This window comes from Rousettus aegyptiacus, unplaced genomic scaffold (assembly GCF_014176215.1).
Source record: "Rousettus aegyptiacus isolate mRouAeg1 unplaced genomic scaffold, mRouAeg1.p scaffold_m13_p_10, whole genome shotgun sequence".
In the NCBI taxonomy this organism is placed as follows: Eukaryota; Metazoa; Chordata; class Mammalia; order Chiroptera; family Pteropodidae; genus Rousettus; species Rousettus aegyptiacus.
In genome coordinates, this window is record NW_023416285.1 from 63278877 (window position 1) to 63306380 (window position 27504).

Below are 27504 nucleotides of genomic sequence, written 5' to 3' on the forward strand. Positions count from 1 at the left end.
AGGATCCCACACTGCATTTCGTTGTCATGTGCCCTTAAGCCTCCAATCTGTTCCTCAGTGTTAGGGGTTGAATTATGTCCCCTGCGAATTCTTATGTTAAAGTCCTAACCGCCAGCACCTCAGAATGAGACCTTGTTTGGAGATAGGGTCTTTATTAGAAGTAATCAAGTTAAAATTAGGTCAGAATAGTGGGCTCTAATCCGATATGTCTGTCCTCATAAAAACAGGAAATGGGCCCAGATGCATGCACAGAGGGAACATGATGTGAAGATACCAGGAGAAGATGGCCTTCTATAAGCCAGGAGGAGATGAAACAAATTTTTTCCTCACAGCTCTCAGAAGAAACCAATATTGTTGATACCTTGATCTTGGACTTCTAGCTTCCAGAACTGTGAGACAATAAATTTCTGTTGTTTTAGCCACCCATTTTTGTGGTACTTGGTTATGACAGCCCTAGGAAGTGAATATATTCAATCTTTTTTTGTCTTTCATGCTATTGGCACACCTTTTATTATTATTGTTGTTGTTATTATTATTATTTATGCCTACAGCACCTGGACTTCCTAGGTGGTCTCCCACCCAAGTACTAACCAGGTCCGACCCTGCTTAGCTTCCAAGATCAAGAATCGGGTTTGTTCAGGGTGGCATGGCTATAGACAATGGACCGTGGCTTCACTGGGGCACAAACGCAGGACCTTCTGCATATACAGCAGACGTGCTAACCGCTACACTATAGAACCACGCCCAAGCACACTTTTTTTTAATGACTTGGTATGGATGTCCCACTAATAGGTGACAGAACCAGACCATTATTACACCTACTAATTTTAAGAAGTAACATTTACTTTATGCTTACTGAGGTCCCTCTGTTGGAGCTGTTATTGCCTATCTCACTGTTAATATGCTCTTAAGAAGGCTTTTATGTGTCTAACATTGGCTCTGGATTCTCCTATTTATTTTTTGCTGTATCCCTTCGAGGTAGGTATAAGTGAAATCCTCTCATCTAAAATGCATCTTTGACCAGAAAAAGGAGAAGAAGAAAAAAGTGGTGTAGATGATAGAGGCTCTGTTCATTCCTCTGGCGACGGAGTCAAAATCGTGACAGTAATAAGGAGCAGCAGCAAGGAAAAATCGCCTGGGATCTAGATGAACAAGTCATACAACTAGGGAGAAGTCCCAGAAATCACCCTGCAATGGCAGAAAGTAGGAAGAAGCAAGGACTCTGGGCTGCCAGATCTCCAGTGGCTGAGTGAGATGGAGCCTGTGGCAGTGACAGTGGCAGTGGCAGACAACTCTTAAAGGGGCTTCATCCATGAGCGGATTTTTGCGGTGATTAAAGGGGCTTCATCCATGAGCGGATTTTTGCGGTGACAGACTTGCTCCCTCTGAGCACCAGTGTCAATTCAGCTGTGCTCAGGGGGCACCAGGGACTTACAGGGAGACATTGTCGGAGTGAGGGCCGAGGTGAGATTCACTCTGTATACAAGTGCCTGTGATATCCTTTGTTCCTCTGTTGAGCTCTCCCCACTCCCAGTTCACAGACACAGTGCCGCCATAGCCGTGACATCACCAAACTGGATAACAGAAGTCACTCCGCCCAGAGGATTCCCTGAAACCCCTCCTCCCCCAACTCACAGCCCCACCTAAGCCACATGCAGGTGTATCCATTAGCAAATCAGGTGCTCGTTGCTGAGAAGTGCCTAGACTCACACTGGTAGCAGCCGGCCTCAGTTTCTGGTGTGGCCTTTTGAGGCAACTATAGGCACAGCATCTGTGGATTGCATGCTGACTCTGGCCCCAGAGGGGCACAGGCTTGGTTAAATTTGTCCGGTAGTCCCTCTCAGGACTGTGCCACTGGTTACCTACTTCACAAATCCACAGTTATAAGACTGGGAGACTTAGGAATTTTGCTTAGTACATAGAAATAGACATGGAAAGGCAGCCAAAATAGAAAGACAAAGAAGCAGAAACTGTGTGAGAGAAGAGAACAGAGATCCAGATATAATGGAGTTGAGTAATCTAACAGATACGGGATACAGATACTGGCTATTAAGATTCTCGATGAACTTTTGGGAAGTATAGATAATTTCAGTGAGAACTTCAACAAAGAAATAAAAATCATAAAAATGGAAACGGAAATTATAAAAGGGAACCAGCCTGAAATGAAGAACATATTATCTGAGATGAGAAGTATGTTAAATAGAATAAGCAAAGGAATAAACAGAGTGAATAAAGAAAAGGATCAAATGCCCTATCTAGAAGATGAGAAAGTCAAGGACACGCAATCAGAATGGCAAGATAAAAGATGCCAAGACTATGGAAATAATTTAAGGAACATATGGGACACAATTAAGGGTCCAAATATCCATCTGATTGGTGTAATTGAAGAAAATCAAGATGTCGAACAGCCGTTTGAAGAAATAATGATGGATGACTTCCCTAACCTGGTAAAGGAAATGGACATAAAACCCCGGGAAGCTCAGAGAATTCCAAAAATCAGGGATCAAAAAGGCCCGCACCAACACACATCATAATTAAAATGCTAAAAGTTAAATACAAAGAGAGGATATCAAAAGCAGTAAGAGAAAGTCAGATAATTACCTATAAGGAAATACTCATAAGACTGGCAGCTGATTTCTCAAAAGAAATCATGCAGAACAGAAGAGCTTGGCACAAAATATTCGACAGGATTAAGACCCAGGATCTACAACCGAGAATACTTTATCCAGCAAAGCTATCATTTAGAGTTGAAGGAGAGATTAAAAGCTTCCCAGACAAAAATAAGCTAAAGAAATTTATCACTCACAAGCCAGTATTACAGGAAATGTTGGAGGGACTTCTTTAAGAAGAAAAAACATGTATAAAAAACAGGAATAAAGAATGGTAACAGCTACATTCCTATGAATAAATATCTTATATGGAAAAGAATTAAATGTTCCAACCAAAAGATAGAGTGGCTAAAAGTATAAGAAAACAGGACCCCTACATATGAACAGGAAGGGGATGGGAAAATATATTGCTTTGATAGACCTAGAAGGTATTTAAATCAGACAGAGAAAGATAAACACTATATGATTTCACTTATATGCAGAATGTAAGGAGTAAAGAGAACAAACTAATCAAAAACAGACTCACAAATATAGTGGACTTTTTGGTGACGGACAGAGGGGAGGGGTTTTGGGGGTCTGGGAGAATGGGGTGAAGGGTTAAAGAAGTACAAATTAGTAGCTGATGGATGGTCCCTGGGATGGGGAACATGGCATAGGGAATGTAGTTAGCATTAATACGTTGGCTAGGTGGAGGGTCAGAGGAGGGAGAGTGCAATTGGGGGCATTATTTTATGAACCTTATAGATGTCTAACCAATGTACTGTATACTTGAAACTAAATTAAAAATAATATTAATAATAAATATTAATAATAAATTTTAAATGAAAAAGAGAAAAAGTCAATTGAGGCAGGGAATCACACAAAAGATATACACCTTAAACATTTTTTCACTTGTTTCTCTTACCTTTGCCTGGCTCAGAGCTGATCTTATTTTATTACTTCATTTCATTTTTACTTATTCTATTTTATTATTTTTTTCTCTTTACCTTTTGACCCTCTTCATCCATCCATCCTGCCTCCCTCCCCAAAACACACATCTGGCATCCACTAATCCCTTCTCTGTATTTATGAACTTGGTTTTTAAAATACTTTTTTAGATTCCACATATAAAAGAGATCATACAGTGTTTCTTTTTTGTCTGATTTATTTCACTTAGTATAATACCTTTAAGGTCTATCCATGTTTTTGCAAATAGCAAGATTTCATTCCTTTTTATGGCTGAATAATATTTCATTGTATATATACCATAGTTTCTTTATCTATCTATCAATGAACACTTATGTTGTTTCTATATCTTGGCTATTGTAAATAGTGCTGCAATGAATAATGCATACATTTTTTGAGTTATTGTTTTCAATTTCTTCAGATAAATACCCAGAAGTGAAATTGCTGGGTCAGATGATAGCTCTATTTTCAATTTTTTTGAGGAACCTCCATGTTGTCCATAGCGGCTGCACAAATTTACATTCCTACCAACAATGATTCCCTTTTCTCCACATCCTCTTGTTATCTTTTTTTTTTTTTTGGCAATAATCATTCTAATAGGTGTGAAATAGTATTTCATTGTGGTTTTTGAATTGCCATTCCATGATCATGATGTCGACCATCTTTTCCTATACCTCTTGGCCATCTGGATATCTTCTTTGAAAAAATGTCTATTGCGATTTTCTGCTCAATTTTTAAATTGTTTCTGTTTGTTTGTTTTTTTTTGTTATTGAGTTGCATAAGTTCTCTATATATTTTAGATGTTAGCCCTTTATCATATATATCATTTCCAAATATTTTCTCCCTTTCAGTGGGTTGTATTTTTATTTTGTGATGTTCGAAGAGTTGTAACTTGCAGAATGTCCCTTGATTTGGATTTGTCTGATGTTTTCTCATAGTTAGACTAAGGTTATAGATTTGGGGTAAGAATATTACAGAGGTGATGTGCCTTTCTCAGTGTATCATATCAGGGGGCACATAATATTGATATGTCCTCTTACTACTGTTGATATTAACCTTGATTCCCTGGGTAAGGAGTTGTCTATAGATGTCTGCCACTATAAAGTTACTATTTTTTTTCCATTTTAGAGAAGACACTTTGTGACTATGAAAATGTCCTATTTCTCCTTAAACATTTACTCATTGATTTTGCATTCATTTATTGATTTTGCCTACAGCAATTATTACTGTGATTTTTAATGGTGATTTTCTATTTGTAATTTTTTCTACTTTTTAAAATTTCCCTCATGCTTTCTACTTTTATTACTTGGAATTATACCATAAGAAAGATTTGTTCCTTTTCCCCCCATTCATTCATTTCTTTCAGTATAAACTTACTTTATTCTTTGAATTGAATTCCAATACTTCCATTGTTTGTTATGTAGCTCAAATTATTCCACCTCCAGCTATCGGGAGCTATTTCATGTTGTCTCCCATGTCTTGTTGCCCTCATTCTTTTTATTTTTTATTTATTTATTTTTGAGCACTTCCTTGCCCTATGGCACTATAAGATATTCTAATTTTATCTAGTATTTTCCCTGCCCTAGCCTTTCTCAAGAAACTCTGGCTTCTTTAATAGAACAGTGATATGTCAAAATGACCTTTAGCCTTTTTGTTTGAATGATAGATGTAAGTATTTTTAAATGTTTTATTATGAAACATCAAAAACATACACAAAAGTAGAGAGACTGATAGAATAAACTCCCATGGATTCACCACCCAGTTTTAGTAATGATTATGCCAATCCTTTTTAAAATTGTCCTCCATTTATTTTTTATGACGTATTTGAAAATAAATGCCCACTTCATGCCATATCATCAGCAAACAGCCCAGTATCTAACTGTTTTATGTAATTTATAAGGATTTTTATAAAACAAGCCCATCACATCCTTATCACACTTAACAAAATCAACAATCATTCTTTAAAATCTAATACTCTTCAAATTCAGATTTCCCTGTTTCAAAACCATCTTTTTATACTTGGTATATTCAAATCAGGGTCCAAACCAGGTCCACATGTTGTATTTGAATATTGTATTTCTCAAGTCTTTTCTATCTTAAATAAGGAAATAATAAAGTGTTCCTGCTCACACACACTTTTTAAAGCTTGATTTGTTAGAGAAACTGAGTCACTGATGCTTTGGAATTTCGAAGTAGTTACGGCTAAAATATCAATTAGATTTAGGTTCCCTTTTTAGGTAAGACTCCTTCACTGGCAGTGCTGTACACTTCTTACTACATCACATCATGAGGACGTAAAGCTGGCACCCACCTTTAGAGATACTAAAATCGCTTATTGGGTTTAGATGATGTTGGCCTTATCTCTCCATTATAAAGTTCTCCATTACCTTTCACCTAATGGTTTTAGCATTCATTGATAATTGTTGCCTAAATCCATTATTTCATTAGAAATTGCAAAGTGGTAATTTTCTAATTCTGTCACTCCTACTGCATTTATTATTTGGAATTCTTCTTTAAAATTGTTCCCTTATTATCTGTTACTTGAAATAGTTTGTATAGGAAAGGCAAGATACATGCTTGAGTCTTTCCTTTATCAATTTTCAGGTGTCCCAATGATGACAAATGAGATTTTTCTAGTATTATTAAATTCATAGACATGTATTTGCTGTGTTGCATTCTATTATAGTCATTTTCTTAATAATGCTCAAATCGTCCCATCTTAGGCCAGTGGAGCTATTTCAAAGTGGATATTTTGTCCTTTGACTGACTCTAAATTGACTTTGATAGTTTCCTTTCTTTCTGGTACATCAAGATGTCCCATGCTCATCTTGTACATTTTCTGCCTCAGACCTAGAATCAGTAATTCCTTCAAGCAATCTTTATTCTTTTCAGTGGGAAATGATATTTATAGACAATTTGGCATGCTGGGATGCTCATTGCTCACAAAGACTTTGCTTTAAGATCTCAGGACAAATCTAAGAAATGCGTGCTTATTTTTTTAAAAGGAGATTATAGTAATACGTTTATATTAATGTTTCTGGTTAAACTTATTATTACAGGGTTTTAATTTTTTTATTTTATACTTGTATATTCTCTCTCTTAAACGTAAAAATTTTGGTTTCTAATGACATTAACATAACATATGCTTTATCTTACAATACTGGATACTCCTAGAATAGTGTCCAAATAACACTACCAATATTATAGTACTATGAGTAAACTTCTGAATATGGTTTTAGGTTCGATGGATTTTGACATGTGTATGTAGTCCTGTAATCCCCACCATAAACAACATATTTCTGAATATAAAAATGGACAATGGCCAGGCTATATATAAAAATAGAACTCTGATGCCAAACCTGTAGCAACCAGGTGTGGAAGCCAGCCTCCTATGTGCAATAACCATTCCAGGAAGTCAAACTACTATCTATAATAACCAGTCTAGAAAGCCAAATAATAACCCCTATAGAAATGGGCCCAAAACATCTGGGGCTTGATTAATAATAGCTTCCCTGATTTTGACTCCCATTTCAAACTTAGGGCTACCTGGAGAAAGCCAAATAGTCACCTTTAATCAATCACATAGGATACCCTTTTCTGGTTGGACCACCTACAGCTTCCCCACATCAGCAGCCTCCGATAAGGGCACACCTGAAATTTTCCTTCTTTTCCACTTTGTACTGCTGCATGTTGCTATATTGTGTATTTGTTCCTTAGTTTATTCAATTCATCCTCTAGTGATGGATATTTGAGGTATTAACTGAAATATTTTGCTTTTATAAACAATGTCACATCCCTATGCATGTGTCATTCTGTATATTTACTAAAGTATCTTTGGGCTAGAGTCCTAGAAATAAAGTTAAATTGCTGGGTCAAAGTGTAGATGTATATACAGTTGTGCAAGATACTGTCAAATTCCTTTCCTATGGGATTCGTAACCTTTTTATTTCTAACAGCAATAACTTAGAGGAACTGTTTTCCCATTTCCAATGGGAAATGGTCAAAGTTTTGGATTTTTGCCAGTCTGATAGGTGAGGAACATAATCACCTGTAGATTTAAATTTCTCTTATTATGGGCCAGGTTAAGCATTTTTGTGCAATTCACTTGAAATTCTCAATAATACAATTTGCTGAAAATTTAACAAAAGATTTGAGCATTCAAATCTTTTGTTAAATTTTCAGCAAATTGTATTATTGAGCTTTTCGATCCTTCATTTTAAAAGCACTCAATATATAAAGGATATTAGCTTATTGTTATATAAGTTGCAATTTTTTTCCGGTTTATCATTTGTCATTATTTATACTTTTTTAATGCAAAACTTCTATATTTATGTAGTTAAATTAATCATTTTTTTATTATTATGTTTGGATTTCAGTTATCAATCAAATCTAGCCAGGAGTTTTCCCCACTCTGAGTTTATAAAAAAATTTAACCATGTTTTCTTCTAGTAGACTTAGGTTGTCCTTTTTTTTTCTTTTTAACAGCTTTATTGAGGATATAATTAGCATAATATACAATTCACCCACATAAAGTGTCTGTCAATGATTTTTAGCATATTATATTATTTTTAAAATTATGATAATATATATAACATTAAATTTTCCATTTTAACCACTTTTAAATGTGCAATTAAGCACCATTAATTATATTCAGTGTTGTGCAACCACCACTACCATCTATTTCCAAAACTTTTCCATCATCCCAAACAGAAACTCTGTAACTATTCAGCAATAATTCCTCATTCCTCCCTCCTCCCAGCCCCTGGTAACAACTAATATACTTCCTGTCTCTGAATTTGCCTATTCTTGATATTTCACACAAGTGGAATCATACAATATTTTTCCTTTTGTGTCTGGCTTATTTCACTTAGCATATTTTCAATGATCACCCATGTTTCAGTAAGTATCAGGACTTCATGGCTTTTTAATGGCAGAATAACAGTTCCTTGTGTGTAGATGCCAAATTTTGCTTATCCATTTGCAAACGGATAAATGGATGGATGCTTGAATTGCTTCCATCTTTTGGCTATTGCAAATAATGCTTCAATGAACACTGGTGTACAAACATATATTCAAGTCCCTGTTTCAATTCTTTTGGGTATATTCTCATGAGTGAAATTGTTGGGTCATTTGGTAATTCTGTGTTTAGTTTTTTGAGGAAATGTAAAACTTTTCTACAGTGGTTGTACCATTAAGCATTCCCACAAGCAACGTATGAGGGTTTCAATTTCTCCACATCTTTGCTAACACTTGTCATCCTAGTAGGTGTGAAGTGGTGTCTCATTGTGGTTTTCCTTTGCATTTCTCCAATGACTAATGATGTTAAGTATCTTTTCTTGTGCTTATTATATATCTTCTTTGGATAAATGTCTATTCACATCCTTTTTTCATTTTTTAACTAGGTTATTTGTCTTTTTTGTTATCGAGTTATAAGAGTTCTTTATATATTCTGAGTATTAAACTCTTATCAGATATATGATTTGCAAATATTTTCTCCCATTTTGTAGGTTGTTTTTCACTTTCTTGATAATGTCCTTTGATGCAAAAATAATTTTGGTAAAGTCTAGTTTATCTATTTTTTCCTTTTGTTGTTCATGCATTTCACATTATAAGAATCCATTGCCAAATCCAAGGTGCTGAAGATTTACCTCTATGTTTTCTTCTAGGAGTTTTATAGTTTCAGATCTTATATTCAAGTCTTTAATCCATTTAAGTTGATTTTTGTGTATGGCGTAAGTTTGGGGTCCAGTTTTATTCTTTTGTAGGTGGATATCTAGTTGTATCAGAACCATTTGTTGAAGAGATCATTCTTTCCCCTTTAAATAAGCTTCGCACCCTCATAAAAAATCAGCTTATCATAGGCGATGGGCTTATTTCTGAATTTTTAGTTCTATTCCATTGGTCTATATGTTTATCCTTAAGCCAGTACCACATAGTTTTGATTACTGTAGCTTTGTAGTATGTTTTGAAATAAGAGATGTGAGTCCTTCAACTTTGTACTTCTTTTGCAAGATTGTTTGGCTATTTGGTTATGAATTTTAGGATTGGCTTTTCCATTTCTGCAAAAAAAGCCATTGGAATTTTGATAGGAATTGCATTGAATCTGCAGATAGCTTTGAGTAGCTCTGATATCTTAACAATTTAGTATTCTTATCCATGAACATGGGCTATCTTTTCAGGTATTTAGGCCTTTTAAGATACTTCTTGATACTCTTTAGTGGAATACTAATTTAGGCAAAACCATCTGACTCCTTCCAAAGTTATCAAGGAACACATAGGCAAAAGTCCTTAATGTTGAATGATTACATTAAAACACATTCTACTATAATTCATGAAGCATCACTTTATTTTCATATAAATAACAATCACTGACAAAGGGGAAAAACAAAATCATGACTATAAATATTACTTAGGGAACCATTTTCACAGAATAATAACGAAAGAATAAGATGTACATTTTCAGAGTGGCAGAGGGCACAGGGACAGGCACACTAGATTGAAAGCATAAAAACATATTCTCATAAGAACCAAGCAATCCTTGTTGTTGGAAGACCAAATGGAATCATCATTAATGTAAGTAGAATCAAAGTTCACTATCTGTAAGTCCTTCTTAAGATATTCGTGATTCAGCTTATTCACAGTTCGAGCAAAGGCATATTTAGAAGCACAACTATATGCTTCTAAACTGTACACTTTCTTGAAGTGCAGATCAAAAAATGGATTGTCCTAGAAGAGAAAGAGAGACATGATTTTGTTTGTAGTCAAGAAAGTAACTAGATTTCCTGGATTCTCTCATATTCTTTTGTATATGCTTATTGATTATAAAGTATTAGTACCAAACTACCTGCTTCAAACACATTCCTTCTTAAAAGAACAACAATAAGAATTATTTTTGGAGTATCTGTAATTTTTCAATTACACAAATAAAACATGTCTCAGAATGTGCAGTTATAAACTCTTCTTAGGGTAGTGAATTTGAGAGGATGGCTAAGAATGGAAACAGAATAAATTCACTTACAGACTTCTGGAGGAAGAAAAGGTTTCTCCTTTTCTCTATCAGAAGGTTGGTTCTTTGTGCTATTCCAAAGGTAGAAGGGGAAAATACAGGATGGCTAATTAGCTTTTGACACACTACACATCACCAACTTGATGAGTCTGAAGTTAATAGCAAGGAATTACCTTTGAAGTTAATCACAAGGTTCATTAAATCATTTAACTGAAACTGAAAATTACTAAAGACTGCTTTTAGGTTCTTGTTATACTTCTAGTGGAGATGTTTGGAGAAAAAGCAGACATCAAAACTGATCTAAGTCTTGTGTGTTAAAATAATAATACTTGCTATTGTTACTAATAGCAGTAACAACAATGCCTTGCATTTATAGAGTGCTTTTCAGTTTACAAAAATGCTTTCACATTCATTATCTGCCTAACTCCTACCTCTCCTTGAGGGCAGAGGGTTTGAAATATTTATCTTTGTGTTCCTAGTGTTTATCCTTGCCAACTACTAAGTTCTCAACAGGTGTGTGTTGAATTGATCTGAAGTAGCCCTACAAAAAGAGAAGTGGAGGTAAACATTGCCTTAAATGACAAGGAGGCAGAGAGAGACCAAAGAGAATGAATAATTTGTTACCATATAGTGTGTAAACATTATATACAAATAACTTAGGCATTTACAATTTTTTTTAATAGAAAAATTCTTACAGGAAGCAGGAAAAATAAGGCGGGCTTTGAAGTTAGACAATCGTTTTGAATCTCTGTTGTAACTACGGGCAAAGTACTTAGGTACTTTGACCCTTACTTTTCTCCTCTTTTTAAATAAGGTTGCTATAAATTTTAAATGAGATTAATCATATAAACTGCATAGTATAAAGCTTAATAAATGATAGTTCCCTTTCCCAAATCTGTCCCCAAAGATTATGATACTGATGTTAATACCACCTTGCTTTATACCATTAACACATTTTAAAAACAAAACACTTTTAAAAAAGAATGGACAAGGGTGATGTGATTTTAAGTGCAGTGTTCTCTAGCCATATCTTGCAAAATTTTCCTAGCTGTCATAATTGCAGCTTGAAAGACACTTGCGTAATTTCAATAAAAGGAAATCATACTCATTTCATCAGAAAATACTAATCACATTCTTAATGTAGTTTCCCCACTGAAACATTTTTTCTTTATCATGTAGAAAATATCCTTTATGCTTTTGAGATACTTGGGAAAGATTAATTTTTTTCCTTTAGCATAATAATTAAAGCCTGCGCAGGCATGTACATAGAATATAAGTCCTTCCTTCCTTCCTTCCTTCCTTCCTTCCTTCCTTCCTTCCTTCCTTCCTTCCTTCCTTCCTTCCTTCCTTCCTTCCTTCCTTCCGTAATGAATTTCAGAGGATGGGTAGGGATGAAAGAAAAGAATAAACCTACTTACAGGCTTCTGCAAGGGAAAAAAGGTTTCTCCTTTCTCCTTGGTGCCAAACATACCAAAATTTTAATATAAGATCCTTCCTCCCTCTCTCCCTTCTTCCCTCTCTCCCTTCTTCCTTTCCTCTTTCTCACCCTCTCCCCTTCCCTCTCTCCTTTTTTCTTGATAGAATCCTAGAGTTAAAAGGGGATCTCACAGATCATTCAGTAATCTCTTGTTTACAGCTGAGATAATAGTTTTCAGAGAGGTGAAGCCCAGGTCACACATGCAGTTATGGGCAGAGGCAGGACAAGAACTAATATCTCAATCAACCCAACACCATTTTTTTTTTTTGCTGTATCATCCTCTCTCCTGTTGCACCATGTCAATCTTCAAATCCCCAGTCATTTTGATTTCTGCTTTAGAAATTAATTTCAGCTTAAAATCCATTTCATTTTAAAGTAACAATTTTCTGGCTCTAAAGTGCTCCATTTAAAACTGTATCATTGCTATTGAAAAAAATATAATATATGCTGACTCCTGAGGATTCAATTCCAAGAGAGAGGAGAAGTAGAAATTCCTAGAACAACTGGGATATTTTTACTTCATCCATAGGGGGAAAAAGTCTTTAAAAGAACTACTCTTGGGATATTATAGGTTTTATTCTGGAAATTTACTATGTTAGGTCTTAAAGGGATGAGGAAAATAGAAATATTCAACTTGTTTTTTGTATCTTCTTTGTAAAGAGAATGATCTTAAAATAGGAAAAAGAATCAATATTGTTGTTATAGAATTAAAGGCCAGGAAGGTGAGGAGAAAATAGAGCACCTCTATCTGCTTTCAATGAATCTAAGTTGACAATCTTGATGAATGCATCCTCAGACATTGACCAAACTTGTAGAAATAATTATGACATCAGTAATATTGAGAACTTGAGAAAAAAATAAGAAAAGAAAAATGCTCAAAAAAAGAATGTGGGGATGGTTAGTTATTGAAACTACAGATCAGTGAACTTGACATTGATTCCTGATATAATTTAATGTAGTATAGAAATTTTGGCAAGTACATAAGTGTATAAAGAAGAAAGAAAATAATTAAAAAATGTATAATCCTATCATACAGAGATAATTATCATTAAAATACTAGGTTTTAAAATAGATACACATATATATACCTTTATGTATTTTTATATTAAAATTTAAGTTTCAGATTTCAGTTTTCAATAATATGATAGACTAAATAACTATTGTAAAAAAGTTTTGTATTACTGACTTTTTGAAAACTGATTAAGTGGTTAACACTTGTGTTATGAGGTATCTTTGGAAACATGATTTTTAATGCCTGTGTTTATTCCAGCATATTGATATACAATAATTTATTTAACTACTTCCTAAGTGTTGAACATTTATGTAGAATGTATTCTCAGAAAAATGCCATATGAGTACTTAGGAAAGAAAGCAATGAAATCCAGTATGCTTTTACGAAGAAGTCAGGTCAAACACACCAAATCTTAAAAATAGGATTCCTAGGTGCTATCAAGATAATAGCAGATCGCATATATTGATTTCCATAAAGATCTTCAGGACAAAACTTAGGTATTCAGTCTAGATAATTAAGGCAGAATTAAGGGCTTATGGGTATCTAATTCTCCACTGTATCCTCAGAGCCTAGCAGGGCCTGACTTACCATAAATTCCCAATAAATGAATGAATGTATATGCATTTGTAGAGATGTTAAATAAGCAGTACACAGAAGGCAAATTAATAAATTCTGCATAAAGTTTAGCTCCACTTTTTTAAAAATAATTGTATTATTAGTTTCAAGTATACAGTGCATTGGTTAGACATTTATACAGTTCGAAACAATCTCCCTGATTACTCTTTCCTCTGTCTCTACACACAGCTATTACATTACTGATAACTACGTTCTCTGTGTTGTGCTCCCCAACACGGTGACCTTCTATCAACTACTAATTTATATTTCTTTAACCCTTCACCCCTTTCTCCCAGCCCCCATAACCTCCCTCCCCTTTAGCCTTTACCAGATTGTCCTCTATATTTGTGAGTCTGTTTTTGATTTGTTTGCGGTTTTTGTTCCTTAGATTCTGCATACAAGTGAAATCATATGGTATTTATCTTTCTCTGTCTAACTTATTTTACTCAGCATAACTTCTAACTTCATCCATGTCATTGCAAATGATAGGATTTCATTTTTTTATGGCTGTAGCTTCACTCTTAAAAGCTATGTGACTGACCTTGGGCAAGTCGATTAATCTCTTTAAGTCTGATTTTCCTCATGTATAAACTGGGAGTAATAATAGAATCCAGTTCATGGAGTTTTGTGATGATTATGTAAAATTATATTTGGAAAGAGCTTTGCATAGTTCCTGGCACCTGATAAGAGTTTACTAAATGTAAGATGGTAACAGGTAGCAGTACTACTACTAGTAGTAATAGTAATGGTAATGATAACCTATCAATTACCTAGGGGTATGAACTTAGCCCTGCTCACTTCATCAATTTTATTATTGACTTGAATGAAGTCCTAAATGTTTTGCTCATTAAATCTGCATCATATTACAGTGAATATTTTAAAAAATCAAAATACTTGAAGATTTGATAATAAGACTAAGAATAAACCAGAATAAGAATATGGCATTGCGTGGGATTTAGAATAAATGAACTTAAGTTCTAATTCATCCAACAATAACAAAAATATTAACAGAGCGTCTAATATCTATCATGCAGAAGGCTATGATAAAAGATGAAAAGCCATATCCCAGCTTTTTAGAATCTTTCCATCCAGAAAAGAGGCAGAAAAAGCTAACAGTTGCAGTTTGTAGGATTATGGCTGTAACATATTTATATCCACAATTTGATGGGAGTCGAGAGTGCAGGATTTTACCCAATGGGGAATCTGGAATAGGGCGAGAGATAGAGGTGATTGCTCATTCTAAGCCTCAAGAGTCGGTAGTTAAGCACTGCGGATGTATAAAGTTTAAGGGGGAATGACCAGGGATAAAGAAGCTAGATCACCAACGCCTTTATTTAGATTTTATTGTATGTAAGTAAAGGGTATGGCAGATCAGATTACATGGCAAATCATACACAAAAGACTCAAGGTTTCAGTTAATTATTTATAGAAATAAGGAATCCAGAACAAAAGAAATACAAACTAGTCACACTGACTCTAAAGTACTGTATTTAATTCAAGAACACGGAAGCAATTCAGAGGAGAGAAAATAGTGTACTAAAGGGTGTTAAAGCAATGTCATGGGATAAAATAACACCAATGCTACTATCTCTTATTGTTGGTGTTTCTCTGTCATATTATCTTATATAATCTTCATATGAAAGTTATTTAAAGAATGAAACGAGTACATTTACCCTAGAAAAGAAAAAACTTGAGGGAACATTGTAATTGTCCTCAATATTGAAAGGCTGCTATGTGAAGGGAGATTGGATTTGTCCTGGATTACTCCAAATGGCAAAACTAGGACAGATGGGTGGATGTTATAACGAGCAGATTTTGGTTAAACATAAGCAGGAAAATTATAAATAAAGTATGGCAATTCAGAAATGGAATGGACTCTCTCATGTGATAATGAGTTTTCCATGGGTAGAAGAGTTTGAGAGGAGACTAGGAAAACTACTTGTCACGTAGTCAAGTGGAGAGACTGGAGTATACACCCTTCCCCCGCACTTCAACTCTAAGGTTGTAGAATTTCCAAGAGTTATTGATCCTTCTGGTGCATTGAGTGACTAACCGACAGTAAAATTTGAAGAAGATGAGGGAAGGAATCCCCAAACCTTATGGAGGAAATTGGGATAAGTAGAGAGTAGTGATGGAAACATCGTATAATTAAAGTTTCAGAATTGACTGGGAGATTGTATTTTTAATCTAGCAAGAAGCCATTGGCAAAAATGCTTTTAAGTTAGATAGACGAAATTCAAATTTAAACTCATAAAAACAGAACAACGACAACAACAACAACAAATAATTCATCCCAGCAGATTAAACAGTACCACTTAAGAATAATATGTCATCTTAATACTTAGTTACATGCCAAGTATATACGAAGGAGAATATTGAACATAAAGATCTCCAGCATATCGATCCCACGTCTCCCTTACAAAGCATAACACTTACGGTATCTGCTTCTTTTCCATCAATCATCTGTAGATCATTCAAAGACCACTTTTTTGTTACTTCATATTTTTCGTCTAAACCTATTCTGTAGTGTTTCACCATGATTATTTTTACTTCTTCACTTTTAGTCACTGTAGGACAGAAAAAACACTTAGTTTACATAAATTCTTAGATGATGATTATTCATCATCATACTTTTCAGTATTTATATATCTCTTTTTCATATACTGAGCTTGAACCTACATTATATCTGCACCACATTTATGAACTCTGATTTATTTGAACTTTCATGAGTATGCCCCAAAATTGCTCAGTGTGTTAACTTTATTTTTATTACAATTGTGGCTACATACAACCACAATAATGTCTATCAGATAGAACACTGAGTTTTGTGCTTTCAGCTATGAGATTTGTGGTAGGGAATGGGGTTCAACTCAGAGCAGGAAATAAGAGGCTTAGTGTTAGCATACAGTCAGTGCCAAAGTATTTTCCATAACAAGTTGGAATTTTAATTTATGACAAATAAGAAAGTGAGGTCAGGAAATAAACATTTCTGCTCACACAGCAACACAATGTTAAAGAGTGACCGTGAAAATATTATCATGTACACTGTGAGATTTTTTGATGTAGAAGTGCTTACATCACAGCTACTGTTTGGTATTGTTTGAGATTTTTAATCCTCTCTAGTGTGTCTCCAAAATTCTAGTATTGAAAATGTGCCATTGAGGCAAATAGGTTTCATACTATCTTTTGAAAGGTATGAGAAAATTATTGCTTATTTTATGTGAACAAAATAAGAATATAATTTCTTGGCTTTAAAATCATTGTCTTTGGTCTCATAAGAACACATCAGAAGAATCAACATTTGGTGTTAGAACTCCTGAATTAAAAATTACCAATGAGTTTGGATTATAAAGAAGTATTTACTGAGTGTCTGCTATTTGCCTGATAGAACTACTATAGATACCGCAGAGGGTAAAAAAACAAGGCATAGTCCTTGTCCTCTACAGAGTTATGATTTTGTTGAGGAGACAAAGTTAACACACATGAGTTGCATAAAATATATATTATTATGATATATATGTATAATTATGTAGAGGTGGCAATTGGAATTGAGGTCTTAAACGTTCTTTCAAGATGGTTGATGCCATTTGGAAAGTACCACTTGGCATGCCCTCCTCGTTAAGAAGATATAAAGGATTAGACTGCAATGTAATCATAGTGATAGATAAGCAATCTGCAGCCAAATGTATATGTTCAACAGTTCTGGGAAGGGAGAGGATTGCAATAGTTAAGGAAGGAATTATGAAAGAAATATAATTTGAGACAGAGCTTTAAAATTAGTTCACTTTGGAAAGGCAAGGATGATCTGAAGCCATTTCTAGGTAAAGGACAGCATGAGGAAATGAGTGGACAGCAGGAGCTGAACTGCACCATGTAGAATTAGAGAAAGTGAACTGTGTAGGTTGGTCGGTATTAGGAGGTGGGGGCAAGAGCATTTGAAATGTGACAGAACCACTATAGACTTGTGATGCCTGAATCCCCACTCTGGTAGGAGGGATGGGTAGCTGGCCTGGACAGTGAGGGCTCCAGAATTGGGGCTCATAAAGGGAGTAATTCTCCTCTGAAGGTGCAGGTGATTCTGAAATTAAGGCAATCAGCTGAGCTTAATGTTGATGATGGAGCTGAGTTCCATCCCCTACAGAAGGAAGACTAAGCAGGTTGGCAAATCTAAAAGAGGGCGATACGTCAGGTGTTCAGTGAAAGCTCATACAATAATACATAGTCAATAGGTTTCTGTCTTCTTTGAACAGAAGACTAATACAATGATGTCCTGTTAAAGGAGTATTTCCCTGGAAGTAGTGATGCACAAGGTATACTGAAGAATAAAAGAAAAAGGAACTGGAGTTCCCTGGAAGAGGCAGTGTGACTTGAATTCAGATACTCTGGATTCAAGTGACATCATTTTTTACACTGTAGTCTGAGTAAACTACTTCATCCCTCAAGAGATTAAACCTCAGTTTTCTCATGTTGTAAAGTAGACATCAGAGAGATACACACTCATAGGGTGTAAAGATTAAAGATAAAATATATAAATAATTAGGATAGTGCCTGGTTTGTGGCAATTGTTAAAATGTTTCATTTTGTTTGTTTTAAGAGAGTTGTCGTAATCTAGGCATAATATGTGGGCTATGAAAATAGAAGTGGCAAATCCAAATAAGATTCAAATAAGGCATTGACAACACTGGATGGAAATAACACTTGATGGAAATCAAAATAGGAAAGTACGAAGGGTAAGCTGGTTGGGTGGAATAATGATCTATCCCAGAAGAGAAGGAGAAACAAGAATATAGTTTAAGAATAAAGATATGGACTTGGAATTTTCTATGTGGACAAGTTTGCGAGACTAGGTTTATAGAGAAAAGAACAGAAGAAAGAGGTGAGGCAGAATGGAAAAGCAAAGGGTACCAGCAGAGAGGTATGAGAAGATGAGAGAGGACCATCAGAAAAGAGACAATCCTAGAAGTGCAATGCTACGGAAATCAAGAGGACGGAGAATTTCAAAGATTTGGAGATAATTCTGTGAAGTCACTTTGTTGGGTAAAGCAAGAGTTCATTCTTGGCACTCAATCTGACTTGGGGAAGATCATTGATTTCTTCCTTGAGGGCAGTTTTTCTAGAATGGTGAAGGCAAAAGACAGCTCGCAGAGGAATCCTGCATGAACTCACTAACTGAGTGAATATTGTCTGCCAGTTCCTGGGTTAGGTAGGATTTAAAAAGTAAATAAGAAGAGACTAAAAACTGTGGTTTAGATCACATATTACAAGAATTTGGAAGAAGAGAGGTTGTATATTTTGGAGACAAAAGGAGTGATTGAGGGCCATGTTCTGGAGGGGACCTAGAACAAAAGATCTTAACCAGGGGTAAAAAAATATATGGCTCAGAGTTCTGAAATTATGGGTCAAAGTCGGTGAATTTCTGCCCATGTACACTTCTCCCACCCTAAAAAAGGGCCATTAGTGGGCCAAAAAAAAAAAAAAAAAGTTATACTTGTCCAGACAAAGGCTCTACTCCAGAACTAAACTATGATGTTCTTGTTCTGGCTATCTGTCTTACTTTCTCCTTAGAGGGTGAGAGAGGATGGAGATGAGGAGAAATAACTGGATACTGAATGAAAATGTAATTTGAAGCAAATTCCACTGCCTCATCTACATGTTCCAATGACTGGTTAATTGGCTATAGACTCACTGATTCATTTCATTAATTGGATAAATTTTTGATTGCCCTTTTATTAAAGGCCCTGTGCGAAGCACTAAAAAATGAATATCCATAAGACACTGTTCCTGTGCTCACTGAGAACTTAGGGAGTGGGGGCTTCAGAAAGAAAACATATAATCACAGGGCTGTGAATGAGACATGGACGGGGTAATTAGGAACATGGAGAAGGGACATCTTAATCTGATTCGGGGTTGGAAGAGCTTCTCCAATGAGGTCATCTGCACTGTAAAAAGCAGTGGGAGTTAGCAGAACGAAGAAAGGAGTAAAAGGAGTTCTGGAACAGCATGTGCATAAAAACATGAAATACTTGGCATTTCCGAGTCCTCACGGGCATTGGTCTTGTTGGCCTGGATTGTGACAGCGAATAGGTGGTGGGAAGAAGGTTAAGCAGGAGCTAGTTTCTGAAGGGCCTGGAATGTTAGGCTCAGGAGTTCAAATGCTATCCCGAAAGCTACGTGTCTGTGGGATTTTGTGGGGAGGGTTGTCACTAAAGGATTTTAATGAATAGATAGGCCAAGCTATAAATTTTAGAAAGTTTTTTTGGGGCAGTTCTGTAAAGGATAGGTCATTAGGAGGGAATGGAGAAAGATGTTTAGAAGGTAGGATCTACCAGTTATCAACTTTTCTTATATTAATGATCACTGTCCCACTAACATCAAACTAAGAAAATAAAAGAGCTTTAGAAGTTAAACTTTTGATACAATAATGCAGCCCAGATTCAGTTTAGTCTCAACAATTTGGCAAAGTAGCCTCCTCTAGAGCCAAGCAGGCTCCAAGAATTGCCTTTAGCTAAGAGTCAAAGAAATCTACTCGGGCTGGAGTGAACCCAATCCCTAATTTCCACACTTGAGCTGCGCTACCAGCCAAAATTAAATGGCCATATCCACATTAATGGAGTGACAAAGTGGAGAGTTATCAATTGTCTTAAAACAGAAATGTGTTTATGTCGTCAAAATGTTAGAGTTGGTTTCAGTAACCTCAGCGGTGCCATTGTGTAATTATTACTTAGTGAATATATCTACAGACCCAGGGAATTTCAGAATGAACCTGCTCCAGTTTTAATATTTTAGTCAGCATTTTCAGAATTACAATCTTAAATCATGCCAACCATTTATTTTCACTTTTAATTTCAAAATAAACATTGTCATTAATAACTACCTCTATTACCACAGTAAAATAGTCACTAGTATTCATGGGGCTAAGTGGAAGGAAGATTGTCAGATTGAACAAATATAATTGGCAGAATAGAGGAAAAACAGTAGCTCATGAGGAAGCTGCACAAAAACGATTTAAATAAACAAGTGACTGTTCTTTTACAACACTAGTGCTGTATAATTGTTTTCATCACTGAAATTAAAAATAGGGAAAAGTTATTATGAGTTATCAAAGACAAAAGCTTTATTGAAAATGTTTCAATGTATCGATGGTGTCTTGGGGTCATTGCAAGTGCTATTATTGATTTCATCAAAAAAGTAATTTTTATATGATTTTTTTGGAAATATTTTTACAAAATAAATTTTTGGGCTATACTGGGTACTATAAATTGAATGTTTATGTTCCCCCCAAAATTCATAGGTTGAAATCCTAACCTCCAATGGCATAAGTGCCCTTATAAAAAGACCCCAGAGAGATCTCTTGCCACTTCTGCCATGTGAGGTTACAGGAAGAAGACGGCAGTCTGTGAGTAAGCGGGTCCTACCCAGACATGGAATCTGCCAGTGCCATGATCTTGGACTTTGCAGCCTTCAGGATTGTGAGATACAAATGTTTATTGTTTATAAGCCATCCAATTTTCAGTATTTTGTTTCTTTTTCTTAACTTACTCTTATTTAATATTCTTATTGTTAACACTTATTATAAATGATTTTTTAGATTCTCTGGCTCACAGAGAAGTAGTTCTGTTCTGGCATCAAAATGTAATATGTACGGAGAAATTATGCATACTATTTTCATAATCTTAGTAAATGCCAATTACTTTCAAATTAATGTCTATGAATGGAAAATGTACATTCATAGACATTAATTACTTAAAAATAACCTGTATCTGAATATGTATATAATTTTTATTTATAAAATGTATAATTTAATATATAATTCATTATATATTAAATATATATACTCATGTTTACTGCATATTTTATTTTTATTATAGATTTTTACAGTATATACTTCTTATACATATATCAGCATATATTTTCACAGTAAATACATTTATATATTTAAAAATATAACCCTATCTTTTATTTTATTTATTTGGAATATAGTTTAACATGTTTGCTTTTTCCTACTGAGGACTTAACAAGAGAGCACTATGTGAGATGTAGGTGTTATTATTTCCATTTCAGAGATGTCACAGAGATTAAATGCCCTAAATTTCATGGCAAGCAGGTGGGCAAAGTAGAGTTAGGTTTTACACTAGATCTGTCTGATTCCAAGATTTTCAAGGGCCATTCCACCATGCCTTGCTACTTCCATGTAATTATAGTTAATGATTTATATTCCATTTCAAGTCTTTCAGAATTTCTTTAATTCATTTCAGTCTTATCATTGCACAAGTGACTTATCCCTTTCAAAAGCCCACACATAAAAGAGCTTCTCTCTCCTTCATAAGAAGACGCTGCTTTTAACAGCCAGGGCTAATGATGTTCTAGGCTAGGGGAAGCTAATCCAAGGAGAAGTGACCATGCAAACCCAGAAGTGAGAGGAGACTAAGGTGCCAGGAAACCCCCAACATCAATCCTAGCAAATTATAGAGAGAGCAATTGAGTTTATGAGATCTGATTTTTTGACATTGATGGGAAATCACAATCATCTGGTTATGAGACTACTGCAAGTGACAGATTGTGATCAGATAAATAGAAAGTTTAACTTATTTAAACATATCTTCTTTAATTTAAAAAATACGTGATGGAATTTGACTACTCTAGACCTATGATTCTTAAAAATTTAGAACTGCTGGATTGTAGGACATAAAAAGGAATCATAATTATGCATCTCATTCCTCCCTGAAAGTGACCAACATTCAAAGTTTGGAGTTACCTGCTTCAACAATTGTGATATGACTTGTTTGATTCATATCAATGGAAATTTTCTGAGTAAAGTGTGGTCAGAGATTTAGGACTGTCAAGCATTGCATTGATTTTACCTTAAATTACTGTCCTTGTCTTAATGTATTTGGAATGGTCATAAAGAGATGTTGATGTTACATTTGGGGAAAGTGCTTTCTAATTGATGGATGTGATATAGAGGAGAGTTGTGAAAAGTCAGTGAACTAATATGACTTATAACGTTAGCTTTTGTCTATAATATTACAGTATTCATTTCCTCACATCTGAGAGGACCTTGTTTTTCCTTGCTTCTTATATGACAGAACCATTGAATTTTACTAATGAAAGTGATCACCTACTTTAGTTGGTCATTTTCCAGACGAGAAAGTTGAACCTTATAGAGGTAGCCTTGAAACATGTTAAAAATGCCAACCCCTTGACCTTCCAAATCCTGGTTAAAAAGATTTATGTCATTTATGATAAAAGACAACTGGTGACCCCAGCCCACAATATTTTTCTCAGAACTCAAGGATATTGCGGGGAGAGGGGGTGGCGGAATCACATTTAATTTCAAAATTTAATTCTAGGACACTTTATTTTTCCCAGTTAGAACAAGTTTAGTTAATTATATAGTTAAAGGGAGGTGTTAAGATATATTTTGGTAAATTAGATATATATTATTGTGATTTATTTTTATAAGTTTTTCTATAAAAATACTTGTATACTAATGTTACATGATGAGTAATTTGCTTTATAAAGTAGGATCGCAATATGTATAAAATTATTAAATGTTAATGTTGGAACAAGCATCTTCTCTAATATATTAAGTCAAAATACTTTAAGATTTGATGATTAGGATCTAATATATAGTTTCTAAAATTGTTTTATTTGACTTTTTTCCGTACTTTGAATTATTTCCTTTTCCTGGGCTTGTTAAACTTTTTACCTTGCTGAATTGTACTCATATATTTTGTATTTAAATATCCTTTATATTTTGAAGTGTATTTATAAACTTTCTATTTATATAGCAAAATATGCTAGGTAAGGTGTTAAATATATATCAGTTTTTATTATTGAGTAAATATAAGTAATAGGAATGAAAGAATTTTAAAGAATTCTTAGCACTTTTTTAAAAGATGTTTTATTTCTCTTATGGTACTCCCTCTTGATGCTATTAGAAAGTCCTTCTAAGCCCATTACCAGAAGGGAATTATAACAAGTAGTTTTCTGAAAATGCTGAGGTGTGTGCCTTATAAAGGAAAGCCCACAGTGAATCCTAAGAGTTTCTAAGCTCTTTCCTCTGAAGCCTCTGAAAAGTATTAAAAGGCATGGACTCGGAAAAGGGAATGCTGTATATTAAATTCAATAATGGCACAAGTATTTCTGTCCAAACTCAGCAAAAAAGTATAGGTTAGGCAAATCATAATTAAGTGGAAAAGCCAATTTCTACCTTTAGGCAATATTCATGAATTTTAAAATCATGAGGGAAAATATTTTAGTTTAATAGTTTAGAGCACATACTTTGACTTTCGAGTTCCATCTTCATGAACTAATTTCTACCATTAAAATATTATTTCTATGAGCATGCTTCCTATGAGAGAAAGAATTTTTAAAAAGTTATTTCTCTATTCAAAATAAGCCTTCAAAAGAAAACTGAAGGTCTTTTTTCTTTCATAACATGGAAAGGGAGAACTCTAGTTTTCCAGATTAGTTGGAAATGGAGCTCAATTTTCCAATGTATTTAAAAATGCATGGAGAGCTCTGTATAATGAGCTCTGCAATGTTTAGATACATTGGAGAGCTCTCTGTTGAATTGTTAAAAATGAGCTCTTCTACAGTAAAACTGTATGCCATGCAAGTGAATTAGATAAAAGATTGGAGACAAAATAATCGAATCAGGAAAAGGATATACCCAGTTTCATTTCTGAACATTTAGCCCAAATATTCTTAATACAGTATTTTTTTTCTGTCTTCCATTTTAGCACTTAAAAAATTTGTGTAGAATCCGAATTTTTAAACTTGTCATAGTTAAGTTCTATCACGAGAAGATACAGGAAAATAAATAGGAAAACGTCCCTCTCATCAGCCAAGCATTAGGGTTATTTACATTTAGAAAGTATAACAGAAAGAACAGATTACCTGACACACAGAGGTAATACCTATCCTGGACCGAGAACTCTATTTCGATGAACTCGTACAGATTCTGCGAGAGTGGCTTAAACAGTTTCTTCTCCAAGTCCTCCTTTACCAATGATGACATTTCCTCCAGTTCCACTTGGCCTGATATCTTGTCTCAAGCTCACCCTTTCTCTCCTTTTGCTGCCTCGATTGCCCGTTTTGGTCTGCAGCTCCTGGATGAGTCGGGCCCACCCCCCCAGACCTCACTCTCTTAAGTTCGCGCTGCTAGCGGGCCTGGGCTCCCAGAGCGCTCCGCGCGGCCAGACCCCTAGCTGCGGTATCCGCTTAGTGGCAGCGGCGGCAGCAGCAGCCAAAATACAGCAGCAGCACTAGCCCCACCGTCACTTTTCAGCATCCAGGCTCAGGCAGGCTGCTCTCTGGAGCTCTCCTGTGGTTTGTTGATGGGGAACATATTTATGAACAGCAGCAGATGTACTTGTGGAGTCCCCTGCTTATTCTACTCTAGCAGCCCTTTCCCCTTTCACATCTCTCTTCAGAGGAAGACCACTACTTCAGCTTGATTCCATTATATAAATCAGCTGTCTAGCTCTATTGATTAGGATCATCTTCTATTAAGAACGTTGCTATCATCAGTAAGAGAAAAAGCATCCTTGTTTGCTCCTGACACTTCCAACAAGTCTCTTTTCCTCCTTTCTTTTCCCCTCCTGCAATTCATTCAGAACTTTGCTTCCATGAGAGTCAGCACCAATTCCTGGTCTAAATTGTTTTAAAACTGGGCTCACTTTAATTTTATTTATCCCTCTACTCACAAAGAAAATTTTACTAGGTACTTACTGGGGCGAAGCATTATATTTGTTTCTTGGGAGAGTGACTTTCTTATCTTCAAGGGGAGTTTATAATCTAATAGAGATGAGTACACAAATAACTATCATAATTGTTTAAAAGTGGAAAATGGCACAAAAGAGAAGAGAACCTAGAAAAGATGTTTGTACCTGGAAAGTTCTATGAGAGAACAGCTGAAGCTTGAAGAATGGACGAAAATATTTAGGTGGAGAAAGAAGAGCATGTTCTGTGGGAGGAACATTGTCTGCCAAAGCCCTGCACCAGTAAAGCACAGGGAGTGTTTGAGAGGAAGGGAATAGTCCGGTTTTTCTAAGCTGCAGCATGTGCAAAGGTAAAAAATTAGGCTGGAAAAATAGAGTGGGGCCAGATCATGAAGGGCCTTGAATGCCAGATTAATCCTTCCAACTTTATTCCATAGAAGTAAAGAGCCAGTAAAGAATTTGGGCATTTATTTATTCCACGAATACTTTTGGAGGGCTGACTCTGTGTCAGTCTCTATTTTAGGAACTGGGAATATGACAAATGAAAAAAAAAATGAACCAATTAGTTTTTATCTTAGTGCATAGTGGGGTAGATGGAAAGTAAAGTAATAAAGCACTAGTCCATTCAAGATGCACTCAACTGCAATTAAGAGAAATGTGACATGAGACTGTAAATAGAAAAGACTTTAAACAATCTCTCATAGTAAGAGGTGTACAAGGAGGTGGCCCCAGGGCTCACAGATGAGGGTCCCAAGTGCTTTCCATTCTTTGATCCTCTGTCTTCAGATGTTTGTTGGCTTTCTGTCCTCAGGCTGCTGTACATTTCCAAAGACAGGAAGAAAGGTTTTCTGGGGGATTGTTCCTACTTAATTTCTCTTTTTGTCAAGCAAAATGTTCCTTAGAAACCAACCAACAGACTTTCCTTTGCATCTTGGTGGCCATAGCTGGGTGGCATGGCCATCCCTAGGAAAGCAAGAATTTGTCATTTTTGTCTCCTATCATGGGAAGAGGGATTTTCCAACAAGGAAGAAGGGGATGGGAATGACTGTAAGCAGGCACTCAGTGGTGTCTTCCACAGCTGCTCTGAAGAAAAATTAATGGCACACTGTGGCTAGGCTGAATTGTGGGGTCCTGGGTGAAACGTTTACCTTTCTGATCCTCAGATTCCTTATCTGAAGGATGATCTCCAGGTCTTTTCCTACTTTAATATTTTTCTCTTCTGTTTTTGATTCTGGGAGACTATTAAAATAATTTGGATAAGAGGACCAGAGAACTTACCGTGCTTTTGGATATAGAAATAGAGAAGAGGGGATGAATACAAGATATGTTTGGATAATAAAATCGATAAGCCATGGCACCTAATTAAATGTAAAAGTGGAAGGTGGAGTCAGTATGACACAACTATGTTTTATTTCCACCTAAAGAATGAGTAAATGGGTTTATAGGAGGTAGGTTTACAGAAGAGAAATTATTTCTAGCTTTTACACATGAAAATTTATTTCCTTGATGTTTTAGTCTCCATATGGAGAGCAAATTTTTTAAAAGATTGATATGACAATCAGAGCAACTTGTCAGCAATATTGTCATCGAAATTTAATTAGATATTTGATTCTTTTATGTTTTTCTCTTCTGCTAGACTGTATGTTCATGAGGGCAGGAACCATGTTTTCTCTGCTTTCAACAAATTCAGGATATGTGATGTGCAGTGCCTAGCATAGGCATTTTTGTATTTATTGATTCACTCAATTTATTTGCGTTTACTAAAAGACTAAGTGAATCGGAGAGTGTAGTAATGACTTATTTTGTGTGTGTGTGTGCATGTGTGTGTGTGTGTGTGTGTGTGTGTGTGTGTGTGTGTGTATGTAGCTGATTTTGCAGTTATTATCCTCACAGCTAGAGTGGACAATTGTTAGTCTTACCAATCATTATTCTATATCAATATTCATTTCTTTTTGTTGCCATGAATGTATGATCTTCAGTTGTGAGAATATCAAATGCACTTCCGGAGGAAATACTATGGGTTTCTCTGGAAGTTCTTAAGAGTGGCTATGTATTTCAGTATGGTCTTAAGTAACACTGAAATTAGAGGCTCAGGAACTGACATAGTGATCTAT

General features: G+C 35.2%; 1 protein-coding gene and 1 pseudogene across 2 annotated transcripts; both read right to left on the reverse strand.

Annotated features, from left to right (window-relative positions):
• Positions 1-542: 542 nt before the first annotated feature.
• On the reverse strand, positions 543-658 carry LOC118608931 (annotated as a pseudogene).
• A 9222-nt stretch (positions 659-9880) lies between these two features.
• On the reverse strand, positions 9881-24921 carry EXOC1L (exocyst complex component 1 like). 2 transcript variants are annotated; one of them, XM_036227337.1, is made up of 3 exons: positions 24587-24921; positions 16101-16231; positions 9881-10280 (listed from the first exon to the last, which is right to left on the reverse strand). In XM_036227337.1, the coding sequence occupies exons 2-3, from the start codon at positions 16200-16202 to the stop codon at positions 10014-10016; spliced, it is 369 nt and encodes a 122-aa protein (XP_036083230.1). In that variant the 5' UTR covers positions 16203-16231; positions 24587-24921; the 3' UTR covers positions 9881-10013. The 2 variants fall into 2 exon arrangements, with proteins under 2 accessions (XP_036083230.1, XP_015997750.1); XM_016142264.2 differs by having other exon boundaries at positions 24567-24921.
• Positions 24922-27504: the final 2583 nt, after the last annotated feature.